Source organism: Amblyraja radiata, chromosome 1 (assembly GCF_010909765.2).
Source record: "Amblyraja radiata isolate CabotCenter1 chromosome 1, sAmbRad1.1.pri, whole genome shotgun sequence".
NCBI lineage: Eukaryota > Metazoa > Chordata > Chondrichthyes > Rajiformes > Rajidae > Amblyraja > Amblyraja radiata.
The window spans coordinates 7,866,064-7,887,992 of record NC_045956.1 but is presented as its reverse complement, the minus strand read 5'-3'; the positions used below and the strand labels follow the sequence as shown (position 1 = coordinate 7,887,992).

The following is a 21,929-nucleotide window of genomic DNA, read 5'->3' as shown; positions in this document are numbered from 1 at the left end:
TTAGTTCCCTAGTTTTTCATTGCTGCCTTGTGAAATAGAGGCACAACGTTAGCCACCCTCCAGTCTTCTGACACCTCACCTGTATCTAATGATCATTCATATATCTCAGCCAAGACTCCTGCAATGTATTCTCTAGCATCTCAGTGTCCTTGGAGATATTTTACCTGGCTTGTGAGATTTATATACCTTCAAATGTCTGAGGACATTCTTAATTGTTCTTAACAATTCATTAAGCTGATCTTAATGAGTTCTGAATGGTAAGCAAATTAGTGGCTTGGAACCCAGCACTTCACTGAGAAAGAGGAAATATTCAAGAGGATGGACATTATTTTCATGTATTACCCAGTTCAAGGATAGGAGCTGATAATTTAATCTTCATATTGATCAGCAGAGTAATGTGCTTAGGAAAACCAGAGAGGAAGAAGAGAATAAGCAAAAACATCTAGAGTAATATAGAACAGCAATGTAACAAGTGAAGTTATTTTCTTGTATTCGGTTAGTCAAGAATATGGGACTATAGCATCTCTATAACCTTTGGCATGAATTATGGATTATGGCATAGAGTAAACTAAAAAGAGAGAATGGAGAAAAATATAACTACAAAAAAAGTAACGCTCACCGATGATGTCACCTTGTGTGGGCCTTTTGCCAATTCAATTTTCTTGTTTTTAAGCTAGAAAACAAATAATGGAGAGGCTTTAAGATCCCAATGGCAGCCGAATGGCACGGTACAGGTGAGCTGACAATGTTAATCGTTGGTTTAATTTTATCATTATTTTTGTTGTTCAATTCAGTTGGCTCCTTGATCCTTCCAAGAAGATTTGAGAACATGATTACCATAACATACTGGCAGAACAGCAAGAAAATAAATTTAAAATATCGTGATGACATCAAATGTTAAGTATCACCAAGAAAAACTGAAAGAGAAAATCTGTAATTAGATTAGAATTGGAACGCTGCTTTTTAAAGGTTGGCTTCAATCTCAGGACATTAATAGATAAATCAGAGCGGCTGATCTACATTTGTCTGTATTTGTGGGGGAAAGTAAATCACACATCAAGGAATAAAGAGTGCCAGAAATCTGCCATGCTGAGTTGCCAGGCTGCGGTTTTATATACTCATTTGCCCTGTTAACTTTGTCACTTTGATTAAATTAAACAGGAAGGAACGTCAACCAAATATTGACCTCTAGATAGGCTGCAACAGTGAACCATTTGGAAATTCGATCATATAACACTATTTCAGAATCACATAATTTAAAAAGCACCTGGAAGGATCGATAGTTGACACCAATCATTTCTGGGAAGTTTTGCATCACTCAGAAATTCAATTGCTCTTTTCCTAGCATCAGATATGTTAAAATGATGTTACTTCCTCTGCAATGTTCCTTTTGAAGCACTGTTGGTGAAATTAGTCAACTTTGTTCTGTGGGGACCATCACCGACCACTCCCAAGACAAGTGAGTTTTATTTGTGAGGTACTGAAATGAAACCTCACTAAGACAAGTTCCATACTTAAATTCCATCTTTCAGCCCCCCTCTCCCCTCCCCCCCTCCCCTCCACCCCCCCCCCTCGCTCCCCCCCCCCATGGGTGTTCTCAACCTCCAATCACACCTGCACTAGCCCCAAAGTTTTGATCAGTGCCCATGCCTCTCGTTCTGTCTCTCCAGTCGTTTCCACCACTCATTCTGATACACTGATTACGATCTCCATTGTAATCTACAGAACCCAGAAGGGCCTCCTACCATCTTTCCCCCAACTTCATAGACATGGCTCATTCCTGGCTACTTTCCTTTCCTTCACTGAAGCACTATTGACATTTTCGATGATGGATCCAGGACCAAAACCATCACTGATCCTCCACAAAATAGGCACAGGGTGCGAACAAAACATCTGAATGGCAATCAGTTTCAAACTATTAACCAACTACACCAATTTGATTTTTGATAAGCAAAGGGGGGGGACTTGATAGAGGTCTTTAAAATGATGAGAGGGATAGACAGAGTTGACGTGGATAAGCTTTTCCCATTGAGAGTAGGGAAGATTCAAACAAGAGGACATGACTTGAGAATTAAGGGACAGAAGTTTAGGGGTAACATGAGGGGGAACTTCTTTATCAGAGAGTGGTAGCTGTGTGGAATGAGCTTCTAGTGGAGGTGGTGAAGGCAGGTTCGATTTTATCATTTAAAAATAAATTGGATAGTTATATGGACGGGAAAGGAATGGAGGGTTATGGTCTGAGTGCAGGTAGATGGGACTAGGGGAGAATAAGTGTTCGGCACGGACTAGAAGGGCCGAGTTGGCCTGTTTCCGTGCTGTAATTGTTATATGGTTATATGGCTAATTAACAACTAATTGTTACAATATAAATTATTTAAACAGATTCCTGTCCTACACCAATTTTCTTTGATTTACGTTTCCTTTAATTGGTTGTCTATTCATTTCTGGAACATTACCACAGGCCTTGAAATATGGAAGGGGGTTGGGGTAGAAAACGCAGGTGGGTGGTTGCATTGGGTCAGAGTGGCTTGGAAGCCCAGGAAAATGACTAATGAAGAAGTCTTGCCAAGTGTATTTGCAAAATCTCATTTAATTACTTTCTTTCCCTGTTTTCATAGCCAGCGGCAGCTCATGGATAGGAAGATTGAACCGGTGAATGGAGAAAATGAAAAGGAAGATTTGGATGGAATGTCAGCGAAGAGCTTTCCGTCAACTTGGCCTCCGGCAAACCTGCAAATAGTCACTGAAGTCTTTAAATAGCAGAGTAATGGTTCCTTCCTGCTGTGCAGACCTCATTTTCTTGGCTGTAATGGTGTGTTAGCAACATACACAGTGGCTAACCTAACAGGACAGGTACCAAATGTGCTGACTGACATAACACCAGCGTTGTTCGAGCCAATGCAATCTACCAACTGCTAATTGTGATCAATCCTGTACACAATTGCGCACCAATGGTGCATTAAACATATTTCCTGCAATGACATTTTAAAGGCTTTCAATTTTAAAGTTAAAATAATTTAGTTCGATAAGACTTCAGTAACCTATCATAAGGTTATCTATTGTTGATGTGAAAAAATAAAACGGGGAAGGCGGATCAACCGTGGCTTACGAGGGAAATAAAGGATTGGGTTAAATCCAAGGAAGAGGCATATAAATTGGCCAGAGGAAGCAGCCAAGCAGGGAGAAATTTAGAACTGAACAGAGGAGGACAAAGGGGTTAATTAAGAGGGGCGAAGGAAAAGAGCATGAAAGGAAGCTTGCGGGGAATATAAATACTGACTGTAAAAGCTTTTTTAGATATGTAAAAAAGAAAAGATTAGTGAAGACAAATGTAGATCCCTTATAATCAGAGACAGGTGAATTTATAATGGGAAAGAAGGAAATGGCAGAACAGTTAAATGAGTATTGTGGTTCTGTCTTCACTAAAGAAGACACAATCTCCCAGAAATACTAGGGGACCGAGGATCTAGTGGGAGGGAGGAACTGGAGGGAATCCACATTAGTCAGGAAATGGTGTTAGGAAAACTGTTGGGATTGAAGGCAGATAAATCCCCAGGGCTTTCTGGTCTGCATCCCAGAGTACTCAAGGAGGTGACCCTAGAAATCGTGATCATTTTCCAATGTTCTCTCGACTCAGTTCCTGTGGCCTGGAGGGTAGCCAATGTAACTCCACTTTTTAAGAAAGGAGGGAGAGAGAAAACAGGGAATTATAGACCAGTTAGTCTTACATCGGTAGTGGGGTAGATGCTCAAGTCCATTATTAAAGATGTTATAGCAGTGCATTTGGAAAGCAGTGACAGGATTGGTCAAAGTCAGTATGTATTTCTGAAGGGGAAATCATGCTTGACTAATCTTCTGGAATATTTTGAGGATGTAACAAGTAGAATGGATAAGAGAGAGTCAGTAGATGTGGTGTATCTGGACTTTCAAAAAGCCTTTGACAAGATCCCACAAAGAGATTAGTGTACAAAATTAGAGCACCTGGTTTGGGGGTAGGGCATTGGCATGGATAGAGAACTGGTTGGCAGACAGGAAGCAAAGAGTAGGAATTAATGCGTCCTTTTCAGAATGGCAGGCAGTGACTAGTGGGGTGCCACAAGGCTCGGTGCTGGGACCCCAGTTGCATACAATACATATTAGCGATTTAGACGAGGGAATTAAATGTGCCATCTCCAAGCAAATGACACAAAGATGGGTGGCAGTGTGAACTGCGATGAGGATGCTATGAGGCTGCAGGCTGACTTGGATAGGTTGGATGAGTGGGCAGATGCAGTATAATGTGGATAAATGTGAGTTTATCCACTTTGGTGGCAAGAACATGAAGGCAGATTATTATCTGAATGATGTAAGAAGGAACTGCAGATGCTGGTTTAAACTGAAGATAGACACAAAAAGCTGGAGTAACTCAGCGGGACAGGCAGCATTACTGGAGAGAAGGAATGGGTGACGTTTCGGGTCGAGAGCCTTCTTCAGACGTGTCAGATTAGGAAAAGGGGAGGGGCAACCATGACAGCACAACTGAACCAGACATTACCCACCGCATCCCCCAGAGAAGACATGGATGAACCTCCCACTATGACAGAGGTTCAAGGTGCCATCAAGAGCCTTAAGAACATCAAGGCCACCGGTCCAGATGGGATCCCAGCTGAGATCTTATAGGAAGGTGGACCGGAGCTTCTGTACCACATCCACGCGCTACTCCTCAAGGTCTGGGAAAAAGAAGAACTTCCCTCAGAACTCAGGGATGCTCTGATAGTGACCATTTTTATGAAGGTGGACAAGGCTGAATGTGGAAACTCGAGGGGCATCTCGTTCCTGTCAACAACAGGCAAAGTCCTTGCTCGTGTCCTCTCAATCCGACTTCTACCACTGTCTGAGGAGGTACTCGCAGAATCACAGTGCGGCTTCCGTCCATCCAGAGGTACAGCAGACATGATATTCACAGCACGCCAACTCCAGAAAAAATGCTGTGAACAAAGGCAGCCTTTGTACATGGCCTTCATAGATCTGATAAAGGCTATTGACTCGGTAGACCGCCAGGCTCTTTGGAGCATACTATCAAGGTACAGTTGTCAGGACAAGTACATCAGAATATTGAGGGTTCTACATGATGGCATGTCGGTCACAGTGCTCAGCAACTGTGGCTCTGAGTCCGAGCCCTTCACTGTGAAACGAGGGTCAAACAGTGATGCATCATCGCACCCACCCTGTTTGTCATCTTCATTGCTGCCATACTTCACCTCATTGGTGAAGAGCTGCCACATGGGATCCCAATCCTCTACAGAACTGAAGGTGGGCTCTTCAACCTTAATAGGTTGAAGGCCAAGAGCCAAAGTCAGTAACACCGCCATCATGGAGCTTCAGTACACGGACGACTGCGCCATTGCAGCACACTCTGCAGAAGACCTCCAGGGCATCCTGAATGCCTTTGTCAAGGCATACAGAGCCATGGGCCTAGCCTTAAATATCGAGAAGACCCAGGTCCTACATCAACCTCCACCCAACCAGCCGTCTACCCAGCCCACTATAAAAGTGGATGACACCACACTTGAGAACGTTGACCACTTCCCCTACCTTGGCAGCATTCTTTCCTCAAAAGCTGACATCGACTCTGTGGTCAACCATCGCCTGAGTTGTGCCAGCGGAACCTACGCCAGACTCAGGAAAAGAGTCTTTGAAGATCAAGACCATAAAGGCTCAAACAGAACTGCTGGTCTACAGAGCCGTTGTCCTCTCCACCCTGTTGCATGGAGCCGAGTCATGGACCACCTACAGCAGGCACCTGAGAGCCCTGGAACAATACCAACAAAGATCCTTACGAAAGATTCTGAGGATCAACTGGGAGGACAAACACACCAACATCAGCGTTTTGGAGGAAGCCAACATGACCAGCATCACCACCACAATAATGCAACACCAACTTCGATGGACTGGCCATGTCGTCCACTGGTCCAACACATGTCTCCCTAAACAGATCCTGTACTCTCAATTGAAGGAAGGTCGACGAGCCCCCGGCGGGCCAAAGAAACGCTTCAAGGACAACATCAAGATCAGTCTGAAGTAATTCCACATCACATCGAGCAACTGGGTGCACATTGCACTGGACAGGCGCTCCTGGAGAAAATCCGTGCAGGAAGGAGCTGCACGTCACAAAATGGAACTACGCCGTGTTGCAGAGACAAAGCAACAGCACCGAAAGGAGAGAGAGAAGGGGGCTCGACGACTACCAACCACCGCCAGTGCCCACATTGCACCAAGGTGTGTGGATCGCGGATTGGCCTCTACAGACATCTGCAGACCCACAAGTAGACGACCCTATGGAGAGGAGAGGACAGTCATACTCTTTTCGAGTGACCGCCGATGATGATGGTGCTTGTACATCAGTCACTGAAAGTAAGCATGCAGGTACAGCAGGCAGTGAAGAAAGCTAATGGCATGTTGGCCTGCATTGTGAGAGGATTTGAGTTTAGGAGTAAGGAGGTCAGACTGCAGTTGTACAGGGTCCCTGGTGAGACCGCACCTGGAGTGTTGTGTGCAATTCATAATTTGAGGAAGGACATTATTGCTATTGAGGGAGTGCAGCGTAGGTTCACCAGGTTAATTCCCGGGATAGCATATGATAAAAGAATGAGCTGACTGGGCTTGTATTCACAGGAATTTAGAAGGATGAGAGGGATTCTTATAGAAACATATAACATTCTTAAAGGATTCGGCAGGCTAGATGCAGGAAACATGTTCCCAATGGTGGGGGAGTCCAGAACCAGGAGTCACAGCTTAAGAATAAGGGGTAGGCCATTTAGGATTGAGATGAGGAAAATCTTCTTCACCTAGAGAGTTGTCAATCTGTGGAATTCTCTTCCACAGAAGGCAGTGGAGGCCAATTCACTGGACGTTTTCAAGAGAGAGTTAGATTTAGCTCTTAGGGCTAAAGGAATCAAGGGAAGGTAGACAAAAGTGCTGGAGAAACTCAGCGGGTGCAGCAGCATCTATGGAGCGAAGGAAATAGGCAACGTTTCATAAAGAAGGAAACGTTGCCTATTTCCTTCGCTCCATAGATGCTGCTGCACCTGCTGAGTTTCTCCAGCACATTTGTCTATCTTCAATTTTCCAGCATCTGCAGTTCCTTCTTAAACAAGGAATGAAGGGATAAGGGGAAAAAGCAGGAACAGGGCACTGATTTTAGATACTCAGCGGGTGCAGCAGCTGAGTTTCTCCAGCATTTTTGTGTACCTTCGATCTTCCAGCATCTGCAGTTCCTTCTTGAACACTGATTTTAGATGATCAGCCATGATCTATGTTTCTATGGTGCTGACATTGATAACAACAGTATATATCTGTTTACACATTTTAAAGTCCTAACAAAGGCAAATAAATTTAGCATAAAGATCCAAACCTACCTCTACTAAATTTTGAAGTACATCACATTTAAGTTGTGTTGTCTAAATTTGTCACAAAGTGCTAGAATCAGCAGGTCAGGCAGCATATTTGCCCGACCCATTGAGTTACTCCAGCACTCCGTGTCTTTTTTTGTAACCAACATCTGCTGTCCCTGGTATAATCTAAAGGTTACTTGTTTTAATTATCAATGTGCCTACACCCTTTCTTAAGAGTTAAATAAATTCTTCAAATTGCTTTATCAGAAATTCACCCCACTAGTTCATTCTGTAGCCTCACTAGAATTACCATAAAATAAATTACTGTGTAAAAATATTTGATTTGCTGTTTTTCCTACACCCTTTTCATTTAATTGTGAATCTGACAGACAGTTAAACCACGAGAAATTATTTGTTTCTGCCTACTTCACTCTAACCTTTCATAATTTGAAATAAACTTTAATCACCTAGTGGTCTCATCTGCTCATCTAAAAACAATCTGAGATTCTTAGGTCTTGCTCTGGATTTGCCTTTCTCACAACAGGCTGCATGAGTTAGAGGATAGACACAAAAAGCTAGAGTAACTCAGCGGGACAGGCAGTATCTCTGGAGAGAAGGAATGGGTGACGTTTCGTGTCGAGATCCTTCTTTAGAGGAACTGTGTATTTTATTTTGCAGTTGTTCACCTTCTACTTACATGCTTCCTTCAATACGGATTCCAAACTATACATGGTCCACTGGTGCAAATATTCTATGTGGATTCAGTACTACTTCTCTATTTCTATACATTATCAGAATGAAATTTACCTTGAACAGTGGAGAAAACAGATGAACATCAGCTTTCTGTTTAACTCTCTTCCCAATTCTTTATTTTATATAAGATTTAAGAACCATTTTCAACTTTCGGTTTGAAGTTTCATGTTTTTTAATTCTGATTTTTATACCTTTTAAGGCATATTAATGTATGGATGTGACTATTTGCTTATTTTCTATATTTTTTGTAATATATTGTGAGGTAATATTTTAATGTACAGCAATTACAGATTACAGATTACAATTCTCAGATTACAGGTTATCAGGCTCAAAAAACCCAAACTGGCGATTAACGCATTCCCACACAGGCAGTTATGCTTTATATCTGCAGCTTTATGTTTTGATTTTATTTCAGATTTCTTTTCATCCATTTTCAATCACTGGTGAGTGATGGTTTCAGTTTTGATAGACAGATGTTTTAGGAATTATGATTCTCCTTAGCGATCTCCTTTTAATGCAATATTCAAGGTTCGGCTTAAACTGATGGTATTTTGGGAGTGAGATTTAATCTCTGAATATTGAACAGAATAAATTTAAATACTTTTGAAAAGAACCAGACCAAGTGCGGACCCGTTGGGTCCCGTTTCCCCAACGCAATATTTCACCAAACTGCGCATGTGCGGCTGACGGACCTGCACTGCGCAGGCACGACTGCCGCATTCAAAGTTGTGGCATTGACGGCAGAAATTAACTTAAAGTTAATAAAGTGAAGAGAGGACCCGTGGTGGTGTTTGTAAAATGGAACAAAACTTATCCGTGGAGCCGTTGGGTCCCTGTTGTGAGGCCAGGCAAGTAGAGGCGAAAGGAAAGAAAATGGAGATCTGAAAATCGGCAAAGGGCCCTACTGTGCAGGCACGGATACCGGGCCCACTGCACCATGCGTGGGGATGACGGGCCTCCCCCAACTGCGCAGGTGTGGCTGGCAAGTGGGGGCACTGTTTTAAGTTATTTAAGTTTTAAATGTCAATAACTTCTAAAATATAACATCAATCTGAAGGAATCTTGACTAATGTACACTGCCGGACAATGGTGAGTAAGGTGGGTCTAAAATTGTAGTGCTGTTGTGTACCGTTTTGGTGTAGTTTCAGGAACATGCATACAAACAAACAAGATGAGAATTTTAGTAATATATGCACACACACATATATACAGTGGCTTGCAAAAGTATTCATACCCCTTGAACTTTTCCACATTTTGTCACGTTATAACCACAATTGTAGCAAACTGCAAACGGGACTTCTTATGGCTTTTTTTCAACAATGGCTTTCTTCTTGCCACTCTTCCATAAAGGCCCGATTTGTGGAGTGCACGACTAATAGTTGTCCTGTGGACAGATTCTCCCACCTGAGCTGTGGATCTCTGCAGCTCCTCCAGAGTTACCATGGCTGCTTCTCTGATCAATGCTCTCCTTGCCCGGCCTGTCAGTTTAGGTGGACGGCCATGTCTTGGTAGGTTTGCAGTTGTGCCATACTCTTTCCATTTTCGGATGATGGATTGAACAGTGCTCCGTGAGATGTTCAAAGCTTGGGATATTTTTTTATAACCTAACCCTGCTTTAAACTTCTCCACAACTTTATCCCTGACCTGTTTGGTGTGTTCCTTGGGCTTCATGATGCTGTTTGTTCACTAATGTTCTCTAACAAAGCTCTGAGGCCTTCACAGAACAGCTGTATTTATACTGAGATTAGATTACACACAAGTGGACTCTATTTGCTAATTAGGTGACTTCTGAAGGCAATTGGTTGCACTGGATTTTATTTAGGGGTATCAGAGTAAAGGGGGCTGAATACTTTTGCACGCCACACTTTTCAGTTTTTTATTTGTAAAAAAATTTGAAAACCATGTATCATTTTCCTTCCACTTCACAATTATGCGCCACTTTGTGTTGGTCTATCACATAAAATCCCAATAAAATACATTTACGTTTGTGGTTGTAACGTGACAAAATGTGGAAAAGTTCAAGGGGTATGAATACTTTTGCAAGCCACTGTAGATGTGCGATAGTATTGTCCCCATTTCCTCTTAAACTTTTGCCTATGAGGTGAATAATACATGCTGTCTAGACCTTTATACTATAAATATATTGGAAACTGATGCGTGTGTGTTTGTGTTTCTATGTGTTTGTGTGTGTAAATGTGAAATTTACAGTACATCATACTTTATGTCACTCCTTTTCCAGTGAAAATCGTCTAATTCAGTCCTTTTAATTTGTATATGTGTGATAGGAAAGGTATGTGATGGAAAAATAACTAATTTCATCATATTTTGCATCCATTTCCATGGTAGAATACATCAAAAGCATTTCAATGTTAGTAGAAAATCAGAGGGGAAAAGGAGGGGAAGAAGTTAAAATAATAATTGCATAATAATAACAAAGTGCCCGTGACCTACTGGGACTGAAGGTTGACAAGTCCCCTAGATATGGACTGTATTCCCAGCACTCAAGGGAAGGGTCTTCCAGGCAAATTGAAGACCCAACTGATCAGAAAATCACAATTGTAACACTCCCATTCAAACAAGAAAGAAGACAGGAGGCAGAAAAACTATGCCAATCAGCTTAATGCTCGTCACTGGGAAATGCTGGAAACTGTTATTATGGAAATAGATGGAGGAGATTTAATATATCATCCATTGTTTTTATGATAATAGAAAATGTTATTCGGCAAATATATTAGCATACTTTGAGAATGGTGCATCTTCTTGAGCTCCATAATGGTTAATGAACCCTAAAAGACTTTCGGTAAGAGGTCACATAAAACGTTACTGATGTTTAGTCCCTTGTGCTTTCATCGAGCTCTGCTAGAACAGAACAAGAGGCGAAAGATAGAGAGGTCAGAGTTGGAGAAGGTTGAAGAATTAAAGACATGAGCAACTGGAAATTCAGGGAATGAATGGAAATATTCTGCAAGGTGTGAAGCTACAATTGGCTTCTACAACATAGAGTCCACATCCTGAGCACTGAATGCTCTCACTAAATTGGAAGAAATGGAAATGAATCGTGGCTTCCACTGGAAGGAGTGTTTTGGTTCCAAGATGATGGAAAGAGGAGAGATAATAGCATTGATGTTGCATTCTTGGCATTTGTTGGGAATTGAAAAGGGGGATGTTAGTGGGGATGGAAAGGTAGACCAATGAATCATGAAGGGAACAATCCCTGTAAAAAGCTGAATGGGAGGGGATGATGCATCTGTTGATGGCAGGAAGTAGAAAGCAGCAGAAAAGACATCTCAGAAGTGTTGATGATGTAAGTGCGATAATCAGAATAGAAGCAATGAAAACAGGGAATGTGGGAGAATGGGATAGAGTAAAATCACAGGAAGCAGGATGGCCCAATGTAGCCTCCTTTACATCAGCAAGACCAAGTATAGGCTTGCCGATCGTTTGACCGAACACTTGTGTTCTGTCTGCCAAGGCCTGCTGCGTCACCATTTTAACTACCCCTCCCATTTCCCTTTCAGTCCATGGCCTCCTCCATTGCCAGAATGTGGCCACATGCAAACTGGAGGAACAGCTCCTCATATTGGGTAGCCTACAACCCAACAGTATGAACATTGAATTCTCCAATTTCAAGTAAAATTCCCCCACCTCATTTCTCTTTCCTGTCTTCTCACCCCACACCATCCCAGAGTGCATCCATTTCTCCCCCCCATCTCCCCCCTCCCCCCCATCCCTTGTCACCTTGCTCCTTTCCCCTCTTTCATACACTCATCTCCCATTCCCATCATTTATTCCTTTTATCTCCTTCTTCCCCATTTCCCCTGTCCCCTTCCACCTATATCTCTCCATCTGGCTTTACGTCTCCTCTTCTCTACAAAAAAGCTCTTTTGTCTCCTTTTCACCTCAAGCCTTTGTCACTTCATCCATCTGCTTTTGTCCTGGCCACACCTCTATTTTCCAGCATTCTCCTTCACCACAATCAGTCTGAAGAGTTCCAGCCTGAATCATCATCTGTCCATTCCCTCTTCAGTAGCTCCATGACCCACTGAGATAATCCAACACTTTGCATTTTGCTCGATATCAGTATCTGCAGTTCCTTGTGTCTCCTTAATACAGAAAATCATTGTCCGAGGTTATGGTAACTATAGATAGAAACATAGAAACTTAGAAAATAGGTGCAGGAAGAGGCCATTCGGCCCTTCGAGCCAGCACCGCCATTCATTGTGAGCATGGCTGATCGTCCCCTATAAATAACCCGTGCCTGCCTTCTCCCTATATCCCTTGACTCCACTAGCCCCTAGAGCACTATCTAACTCTCTCTTAAATCCATCCAGTGACTTGGCCTCCACTGCCATCTGCGGCAGTGAATTCCGTAAATTCACAACTCTCTGGGTGAAAACGTTTTTTTCTCACCTCAGTCTTCAATGACCTCCCCTTTATTTTTGGGGTGTTAAACAGATTTGCTAAAGTGTGGTTTATTACCTGGAATCTTGCAATAGAATCCAAAAAGGGCAGATTTCAAATAATTTCTCCTAGTTTAGTATAGGCAATCCCCCTACATCTATCTATATTTAAAACTCTGTGTGTGTCTGGCTGTGTGGCTGTGTGTGTTTCTGACTTGTGGCTGCCTGCCTTTGATTCGTTGCTACGCCAACACCCGACCCAGAAATGCCGAGTTTTTTTCCATTTCGGTAGAGATTTCACTTTTCATTCCAAGTATCCACTCCTCATTAAATTTTGTCGTGTTTATGTACACATTTTTAATAAAATCCTTCTCCCCCCACCCCCCCCGCACCCCCACTCACTCATTTTGTCGCCTCCTGCTGGCCAGCGACCATAATGGCTGCTGGCGCCCGCATCTCGCTTCAAAGACGCCATTTAAAAACAGCCGCACTGCTGATTCCTGAGCCGCTTGAGTTGGAGGACCACGTCTCCCGTGGGGGCTACGGGTAGGGAACGGCTGTGTTGTGGGAGCAGACCCAACTTGGTCTAGTATATTCTTAAAATTCTCAAGCTGTCTAATAATGATGTGGTCACTTTTTAAATGTAGATTGACCCTGGAAAACAGGTGATACAAGGTTATGAAGGTGTTAAAGGACTTCCTGCACTGGGCAGTTTTTCATGAGGCACTGTTCAGATCAGGACATAACTGAATTATGCAACAAATTTCATATTGACTCACGTACAAAATACTTTGCATTGAGCAGGCAATGGCAGCATACTGTTCACTATAGTATCCCAATGCATGAGATGATGGATGAGAAAAACTGTTCCAGTGGAACTCATTTTCTCAAGATCTTTTGGCAGTCAAACGGGTTAATTATCTCAATGTTTCTATTCACGTATTTAATCATTGCAGATTTTATACAATTGAGGTAAAATATGCCTGTTTAGATATATACTTAAGACCTCATAAGGCTTACCTTAAATTCTTTTTCAATGTTTGCCAACTTGGCCAGTTCATTACTCAGCTCCAGTGCAGTATGTACTGGATCCTCACTGGACAAGGACAGATAGGCAGGGCTTGCTAATCCTTTATATGCATTGATCCGGGATCTGGAGTGGTTAAAGGAATCATGCTTTTGCTTCTCCGCACAATCATTACATTTACAGAAATAATCATGGGGTTTCTCAATCCGTGCTCCCTTCATGAGCAACATGTGCACCACTTCATATTTCTGGCAGTGAGCTGCCAGTATGATTGGGGTGATGTCTGGAGAAAATCTGGTGCCGTCTTCATCGTAGGCATAAAAATCATCATCCTGCAATTCTTGTTCACATGGGCTAAGGGTCAGACGGTTACTGGGCTCAAATCCAGAGTGATTCAAAATTGCTTCCACTATTCGTATGTAACCCTTACTGATAGCAAGTAACAATGCATCTCCGATGCGAGCCAAGTTATCCCTCTTCAGAAGAAGTTCTGTTACTTCCAAATGTTCATTTCCAACTGCGAGTTGGAGGGCATTTTGACCCATGTAATCAACACAATTGACATTGAGTGACTTGTCCTCCTCCAGCATTCTCCGGACAACAGGTATGTTCCCATATTCAGCTGCATCCAAAAATCGTTCCTCTTCTGGCGTTAAACTTGTTCCCCTGTCATTGAACATGAATGTTGGTCCACGGACAGCCTGTCTCCTTCCTTTCTCCCTGAGCACCGTCATTCTCCGCTGCATCACCGATGGGTTATTGACACCTTGCCTGGGAAAGAGAGAGAACAATAAACCAAAGTAATATGTGAAGCATTTCTGCAATCGATGCTGCTCAATTCACAAAGGCTGCATTTATAACATGAAATTGTTCAATTACAATTAAAACATAAAGTACTTGTCCTATAACACCAGGATAAGTGCTCAATCAAGAAAACCCAAGCCCACAGCCAAAGTACTATCTAAACTGATTATACAAACTTATGCTAAGGACAATAACTAACTCAACATACAATAATTAGCTGCCTACATGTTAACAAGCACATTAAAAAAATCATGTAGATGTAAGTATATCATTGGGGTTATCAAGTGGGCACCTCCCTTCACTGGTGTTTTGTTCACCCCATGACATCTTGGGATGGCCAGTAGTTCTGGCATCCCAGCACAACCCCCCCCCCCCCCCTCCCCCCCCAAATACCTGCTCTCGCCACCTTTGCTACCAGTATCTACTAAATAAAGGAAACTACAGACTTTTAATTCACTATAACGAATGCTAAACATTTGCAACCTGTCTTCCACTTATTCTAACACATCGTTAAACTCATAACACCACAAATATCAACCTTACATAAAACCAGGATTCATTTGCACAGAAAACACTTGCAAAGAAATACAGTACACATACCGCACGTTAAACATTTCCTTTCTGCCCCAACTGACTATTTCTTCTCCAAAAAAAAGTTCACCAACAGCCTTGCTCTGCTGCCTCTGATATCTTCTTCATGGCCCGACGCAAACTCTGTCTGCGAATTCCAAGCTCTCCAAATAGCGATGTGGTCGGTAGCGTTATGAAACCTCGACATCCCACCTCTATCAGACGCACTATTGCTCTCTATCCTCTCTATTCAACTTCTGCTCTCCAACTCTACGTATCTAAGCTTTTTTTTTCATAAGCCTCACCCACTAAGTTCACCCAAGGCACGGTCTGTTCTATAGAATACACTATCCGCTGACTAATGCCCCTGACCCACTTAGGAAACCTGAACGGAAACCTCTGGAGACTTTGCGCCCCACCCATTATCTGTTATTTACACTTTATCAGTTTATTTATTCATGTGTGTATATATTTATATTATGGTATATGGACACACTGATCTGTTTTGTAGTAAATGCCTACTATGTTCTGTGTGCTGAAGCAAAGCAAGAATTTCATTGTCCTATTAGGGACACATGACAATAAACTCACTTGACTTGACTTGAAAGTTTCCGTGCGGTTCCCGGAGGTTGCAGGTGGTTGCCGGAGGTTGCAGGTAGTGGAAGCAGGTAGGGAGACTGACAAAAACCTCCGGGAACCGCACGGAAACCTTGGGTGGGGCGCAAAGTCTCCAGAGGTTTCCATTCAGGTTTCCTAAGTGGGACAAGGGCATTACTGACCATAACATTATATCAGGCCTCAAACTAGTACTCATTATTTTGTGCGGGCTAATAAGCTTTCCTCCCAAATCTACCTGCATCTGCCAATCATTGGCCCCCGTCATTGCCTGACTCATACCCATCTGAAGACTTTACCCCTCTACCTTTCTCTCCCTCACGGACAAATAAATCGCTGCACTCTCAGTCCTGATGCCTTCTGAATCTCCTCCTCTCAATTGCTGCAGCTATACACTTAAAGACCTGGTTATGCCACCAAGTATACCGACCCTGAGAAAGACTAGCCCTACATCCTGACAAAATATGCCTCAACGTTGCCACCTCTGAACACAGGGGACACACTGGGTCCCCACCTACCCATTGTTTGAGCTTCTGCGGTGATGGCAGCACATCATATATACCCTCTTTAAGGAAACCTACATGACTTGCCTCCATGTAACATTTAATTTTCCCTGTGATCAATCTAATGCTAATTTTATTTGGTTTTCTTAATGAATGAAACTGGGAGAAATTTGATGCAAGAAACTTGGGCGCCATGATAAATCGGAGCTTCAGACACAAGCCAGCACGGTCCCTGGCTTTCATGCAGAACCATGGGTTTCTCGTATGTTGAAGCTTGTTCATACTCATTAAATCCATGCTTCTTAGAAGATAGTAGTTTGCGGCTGCAATCTGTGATGTAAAACATGATTAAAGCCTAAGAAGTTAGCTGGAAGTGATGGCAGAATTTAGGTTAGACTGAGTACCCCGATTTTCCAAAGTGAATCTTTGGAAAGGAAGAGAAAGGCTTTCTTCCCCACAATGGCATGAAAGGTAAATATGATGATTCACACACTGAAGATAGAGACTTAGTATTGCAGGAAGTCTAACGGCATCATATATTCTTCAAAAGCATTACTTAATCCCACCTCCCAACACCAGGTTTTGGCAATGGTCTGAACATCAACACAATTAAGTAGCATTCATTCACATTCACATATATGTTTCAGAGATTGCACCACTCTGGTTACTTAATAAGGATAAGCACATCATCCAAACATGTGAGTGATTCTCATTAGTATAATTCCTTCACTACAAAGTGGGACATGGATGAGGAACTGCATTACATTATTTACAGAAGACCCAGTCATAATAGGATTATTTAGACTATCTACTCCACTAAATCCTCCTTTTCCTGCTTAGCTGGAAGTAAGGAGTAAGCCCTCATAATAGCCAAATGCTGCAGCCAAGGAACAGGAACTGTAGTTGTGTCTGTGGACAGGAACTGAACCTTGGAGAGATCCATGCAATGGAACCATTGCTTGTGCGTGTTAATAGTCTGCTCCACCACATTAACCATGGCCTTTGTTCTCTATATTACCCACAAGCTTGTTCCCGATGTTGGGGAAGTCCAGAACAAGGGGCCACAGTTTAAGGATAAAGGGGAATCTTTTAGGACTGAGATGAGAAAAACATTTTTTTACACAGAGAGTGGTGAATCTCTGGAATTCTCTGCCACAGAATGTAGTTGAGGCCAGTCCATTGGCTATATTTAAGAAGGAGTTAGATGTGGCCCTTGTGGCTAAAGGGATCAGGGGGTATGGAGAGAAAGCAGGTACAGGATACTGAGTTGGATGATCAGCCATGTTCATATTGAATGGCGGTGCAGGCTCGAAGGGCCGAATGGCCTACTCATGCACCTATTTTCTATGTTTCTAAGCCATCTGCAAACCAAACATTGTGGTGGCACAAATGCAAATGTCCAGTGGACCGCATCTGAATGAAGACATCACTACCATTGCCAGGATGTCAGCTGTTGACCCGCACAATAGGATGTCAGCCACCCTCACAATAGCTGAAAGGGTAAATTGGGCCAAAGGGCCCATTTCGAGGTCAGTTTATTGTCACATGTACCAAATAAGATGCAGTGAAATTTGAGTGTTGTATAACTCTATGCATGACTTTGCCATTTGCCAAATATTTGGGCAGATTATATTGGGCAAGGTACTGTTAACATATGGCGACTTGGTGATTGAATTCAGTAGAGTTACACACAGCAAGCTATTATGAAAATTGTATAAAGTAAGTGCAAGATGATTGCCTGATTCAATGTCGAGTGTGGGTAGTGAATTCTGGGATTTTACAGCAAATTTTGACCTTCTAATTAGAACCATTCATCATGTTTCCATTTTTTAAGGTACAGCAACCAGTGGGATTCTTATGGGTGAATCTTCACTTACTGGAGAAGATGTTTATTCTATCAGTTAATCACAATGAATAGAAATGCAGTAATGCCGCACTGTCTACTTATAATTACATTGTCCATTTTCATTCTCTCTTAAAATGTTTTAGATTTCTGCGGCTATCATCAGGTCATCAGCTGCTGGAAGTTGTTCAATGAGAAAGTTCACACTAAGTTTTAAATCAACTGAATTCTACTTGAAGGGTCCTGACCTGAATATATCCTCCAGGGATGCTGGCTGACCCACTGAGTCACCCCTACTCTGGTTCCTTCATTTTAGACCAAATTGTGACTGTTGCAGAGATTAGATTGGCCTTCCTGAGGGTAAGCCCACGAAAAGCAACTGGCCTAGACAGAGTTCCTGGCTGTGTCCTTAGTAGCTGCGTGGACCAGCTAGTGGGAGTATTTGCGGACATCTTTAATCTCCATACTCTGTTCTGATGTACCCACCTGCTTCAAGAAGACCACCATCATCCCAGTGCCAAAGAAAAGCGAGACCAAACGACTACCATTCAGTGACCTCGACACCCACCATCATGAAATGTTTTGAGAGGCTAATTATAAAACGCATTAAATCCAGTCTAACCAGCGGCCTTGACACACTGCAGTTCGCCTACCGCCACAGCAAGTCCACGGACAATGCCTTCGCCCAAGCCCGACACTCATCCCTCCAACACCTGGATAAGAGGGACACCTATGTCAGACTCCTATTCATAGACTACAGCTCTCCTTTAATACCATTATACCATCCAAGCATATCACCAAACTCGCGGGACTTGGTGTCAGCACTCATCTCTGTAAGCGGATCCTTGACTTCCTGACAAACAGACCCCAATAAGTGAGGATAGGGGACAAATCATCCTCTACAATAATCCTCAACACTGGTGCTCCACAAGGATGCGTTCTCAGCCCCCTTCTTTACTCCTTGTACACCCACGACTGTGCAGCCATGTACAAAACTAATTCAATTTTCAAAATTGCAGATGATACCACCATTGTGGGCCAGATATCAAATAATGATGAGACGGAGTACAGGAAGGAGATTGAGAACCTTGTGTCCTGGTCTCGAGACAACACCCTTTCTCTCAGTGTCAGCAAGATAAAGGTGATAGAGATCGGCTTCAGGAAGCAAAACAGTACACATATCACAGTTTGCATTGATGGCGCTGAAGTAGAGGTGGTTGACAACTTAAAATTCCTAGGAGTTAATATCACCAACAACTTCTCCTGGACCACACATCTTGAAGCATCGACCAAGAAGGCATATCAACGCCTCTACTTCCTTAGAAGGCTTAGGAAGTTCGGCATGTCCCCTACAACTCTCACCAGCTTCTACAGATGCACAATCGAAAGCATTTTATCAGGATGCATCACAGATTGGGAACAGCTCCATCCATGACCGCAAGAAATTGCAGTGAATTGTGGATGCAACCCAGACCATCACACAAACCTTTTATTTAATCCATTTATACCTCTCGCTGCTTTGGCATGGCCAGCAGCATAATCAAGGACGAGTTACACCCTGGCCACTTACGCTTCTCACCTCTCCCATTAGGCAATAGGTATAGAAGTGTGAAAACGCACACTACCAGATTCAGGGACAGTTTCTTCCCAGCTGTTATCAGGCAACTGAATCATCCTACCACAACCAGAGAGCAGTGCTGAACTACTATCAACCTCATTGGTGACCCTTAGACCACCCTTGATCGGACTTTGCTGGCTTTATCTTGCATTAAATATTATACACTTATCATGTATCTATACACTGTAAATGGCTCGATTGTAATCATGTTTCTGCTGGCTGGTTAGAACGCAACAAAAGTTTTTCAGTACCTCTGTACACGTGACAATAAACTAAATTAAACTATTGTACGATAATTCATGGAGTATTTGCAGTTACAAATTTTCCTTTCAGTGTCCTATAGCACACATTTACCTACAGTACATTAAGTTCATCTGCCACTTTTAGGCTCTCTAGGATGGGGATAGGTGGCATGAAGGAGTCAGAGTGAAGGGAACATGGAAGGATGAGGTGTGGAAGGTTCAAGAGTGGTCCTGGGCTGTCATCAGTCGTCCATCTACTCCTCCCAGCCAATATAAGAATCTTAAACATTTAAAATTTGAACCTTATTTGTGGAGTTTCTCCTAGACCAAGACAATTCCCTGAATGTATATCAGACATGGGAACTGAAAATGCCTCTGCTCTAATCCTTCCATTTAAAATCACAAATGATGTTGCATTTACATTATTGGACCCCATCTGTATAATTAAGATACAGATGTATGATATGCCTCATGTCAGGAGGTACTCTGCTTGCTTCCTCCAATCAATAGGGTAACATGGGGACAAGAGGGAAAGAAGCAGTATTACTATGGTAACTGGTACCGTTAAACCTCTACACCCTCACATCCTCGCCACACCCCACAGTAACTTGTAGCATCTGTGACATCCTTCAATGAAACAGTACAATTTATTAACAGAGATACCATATATTTAATTAAACACAAACTTATTCAATTTCTTTGTCTGTCTGTCTGCAAAACTCTTCATGACAAATGGTACGTAACATCTCTGATGTGTGTGGTGCAGGTGAGTTGTGATCCCAGCAAATCACCTCTTTAACCAGGACTCATTTGCATTTGGTCTCACATCCTTTTCTATCATCGTTGTGAAAACATAATTATCTCCATAAACTTGAACAGGGTGCATTACACAATTTACATAATAATTTCAATAATTCCATTTGGCACTAAATTATTGCTAAATACTGTGAACACATGGTAACAGTCTCTATTTTGGTTGCTTTTTTAGCACTTTCTGTCCATTTCTTGTTTTGGATGTTGATCTTCCTTCTTCTTTTCCCATTCCCAAAGAGTGCATCACTTTTTTAATTCTGTGCCTTTTTGACTTGTGCATTGAATCCATTGTTTTCCTCTCTGAGCCAAGTAGTTCCGCCTCCTCCAGAACACCCCATCTACATGTCTGCTTTGCGATGGTTACAACATACTGAGATGACCAATAATCCACTGGTTGTGTGGAGCTTCATCTTCCATCGCCCAGGATGAGAATGAAACTCCTCAGCTTCATCTCACTTGTTACTTCTTCTATATGTTCTGCATAACAAGTGTTCTCAATATATATATATTTTTTTATAAACAGACTTGCTTTCCCTCTTTCACAGTTCTGACAAAGGTTCTGGACCTGAAATATTAATTGTTGTTCATTCCATAGTCATTGACCATAGAGTCATAGTCATACAGCATGGAAACAGGCCCTTCAGATCAACTTGCCCATATGGGTGAAGATGCCCCATCTAAACTAGTCCCACCTGCCTATTTTTGGCCCATATCTTTCTAACCCTTTCCCATCCATGTACCTGTCCTTATGTCTTTTAAATGCTGTTATAGTATCGGCCTCAACTACCTCCTCATGCAGCTCATTCCATATACCCACCACCCTTTGTGTTCAAAGGTTGTCCCTCAGGTTCTTATTAACTTTTCTTTCCCCTCTCACCTTAAACCTACGTGCTCTGGTTCTTGATTCCCCTAATATGGGTAAAAGACTCTATGACTGCATTCATCCTATCTATCCCTCTCATGATTTTATATACCTCTATAAGATTGCCCCTCAGCCACCTGTGCTCAAAGGAGAAAAGTCCTAGCTTGCCCAACCTCTTCCAGTAGCTCAGGCCCTCATGTCCCGGCAACATCCTTGTAAACCTTCTCTGCACTCTGTCACAATACTTCAAATGCAACCTGACGTCTTATACAATTGTAACACAATATCCCAACTTCCATACTCAATGCCGTGACTGATAAAGGCCGATCTACTGAAAGCATTCTTGACCACTCTACATACATGTGATGCCACTTTCAGGGAACTATGTATCTGCCCTCCTATATCCCTCTGTCCGACAACACTCCTCAGAGCCCTGCCATTCACTGTGAAGGTCTATCCATAGTTTTGACTTCCCCAAATGCAACAGCTCGCGAATGCATTAAACC

General features: G+C 42.6%; 1 protein-coding gene across 2 annotated transcripts in view; it reads right to left on the bottom strand.

Moving 5' to 3' along the window:
• trpc3 (transient receptor potential cation channel subfamily C member 3) overlaps positions 1–21,929 on the bottom strand; it is a 103,561-nt gene that overhangs the window by 70,609 nt on the left and 11,023 nt on the right. The window contains exons 2-3 of one of the 2 annotated variants that reach the window (XM_033017089.1): positions 13,547–14,324; positions 620–673 (exon numbers count right to left, since the gene is read on the bottom strand). In XM_033017089.1, coding sequence (XP_032872980.1) covers positions 620–673; positions 13,547–14,324 — 832 coding nt within the window. The remainder of the gene's footprint in view (positions 1–619; positions 674–13,546; positions 14,325–21,929) is intronic. The other variant, XM_033017153.1, reaches the window with a different exon arrangement.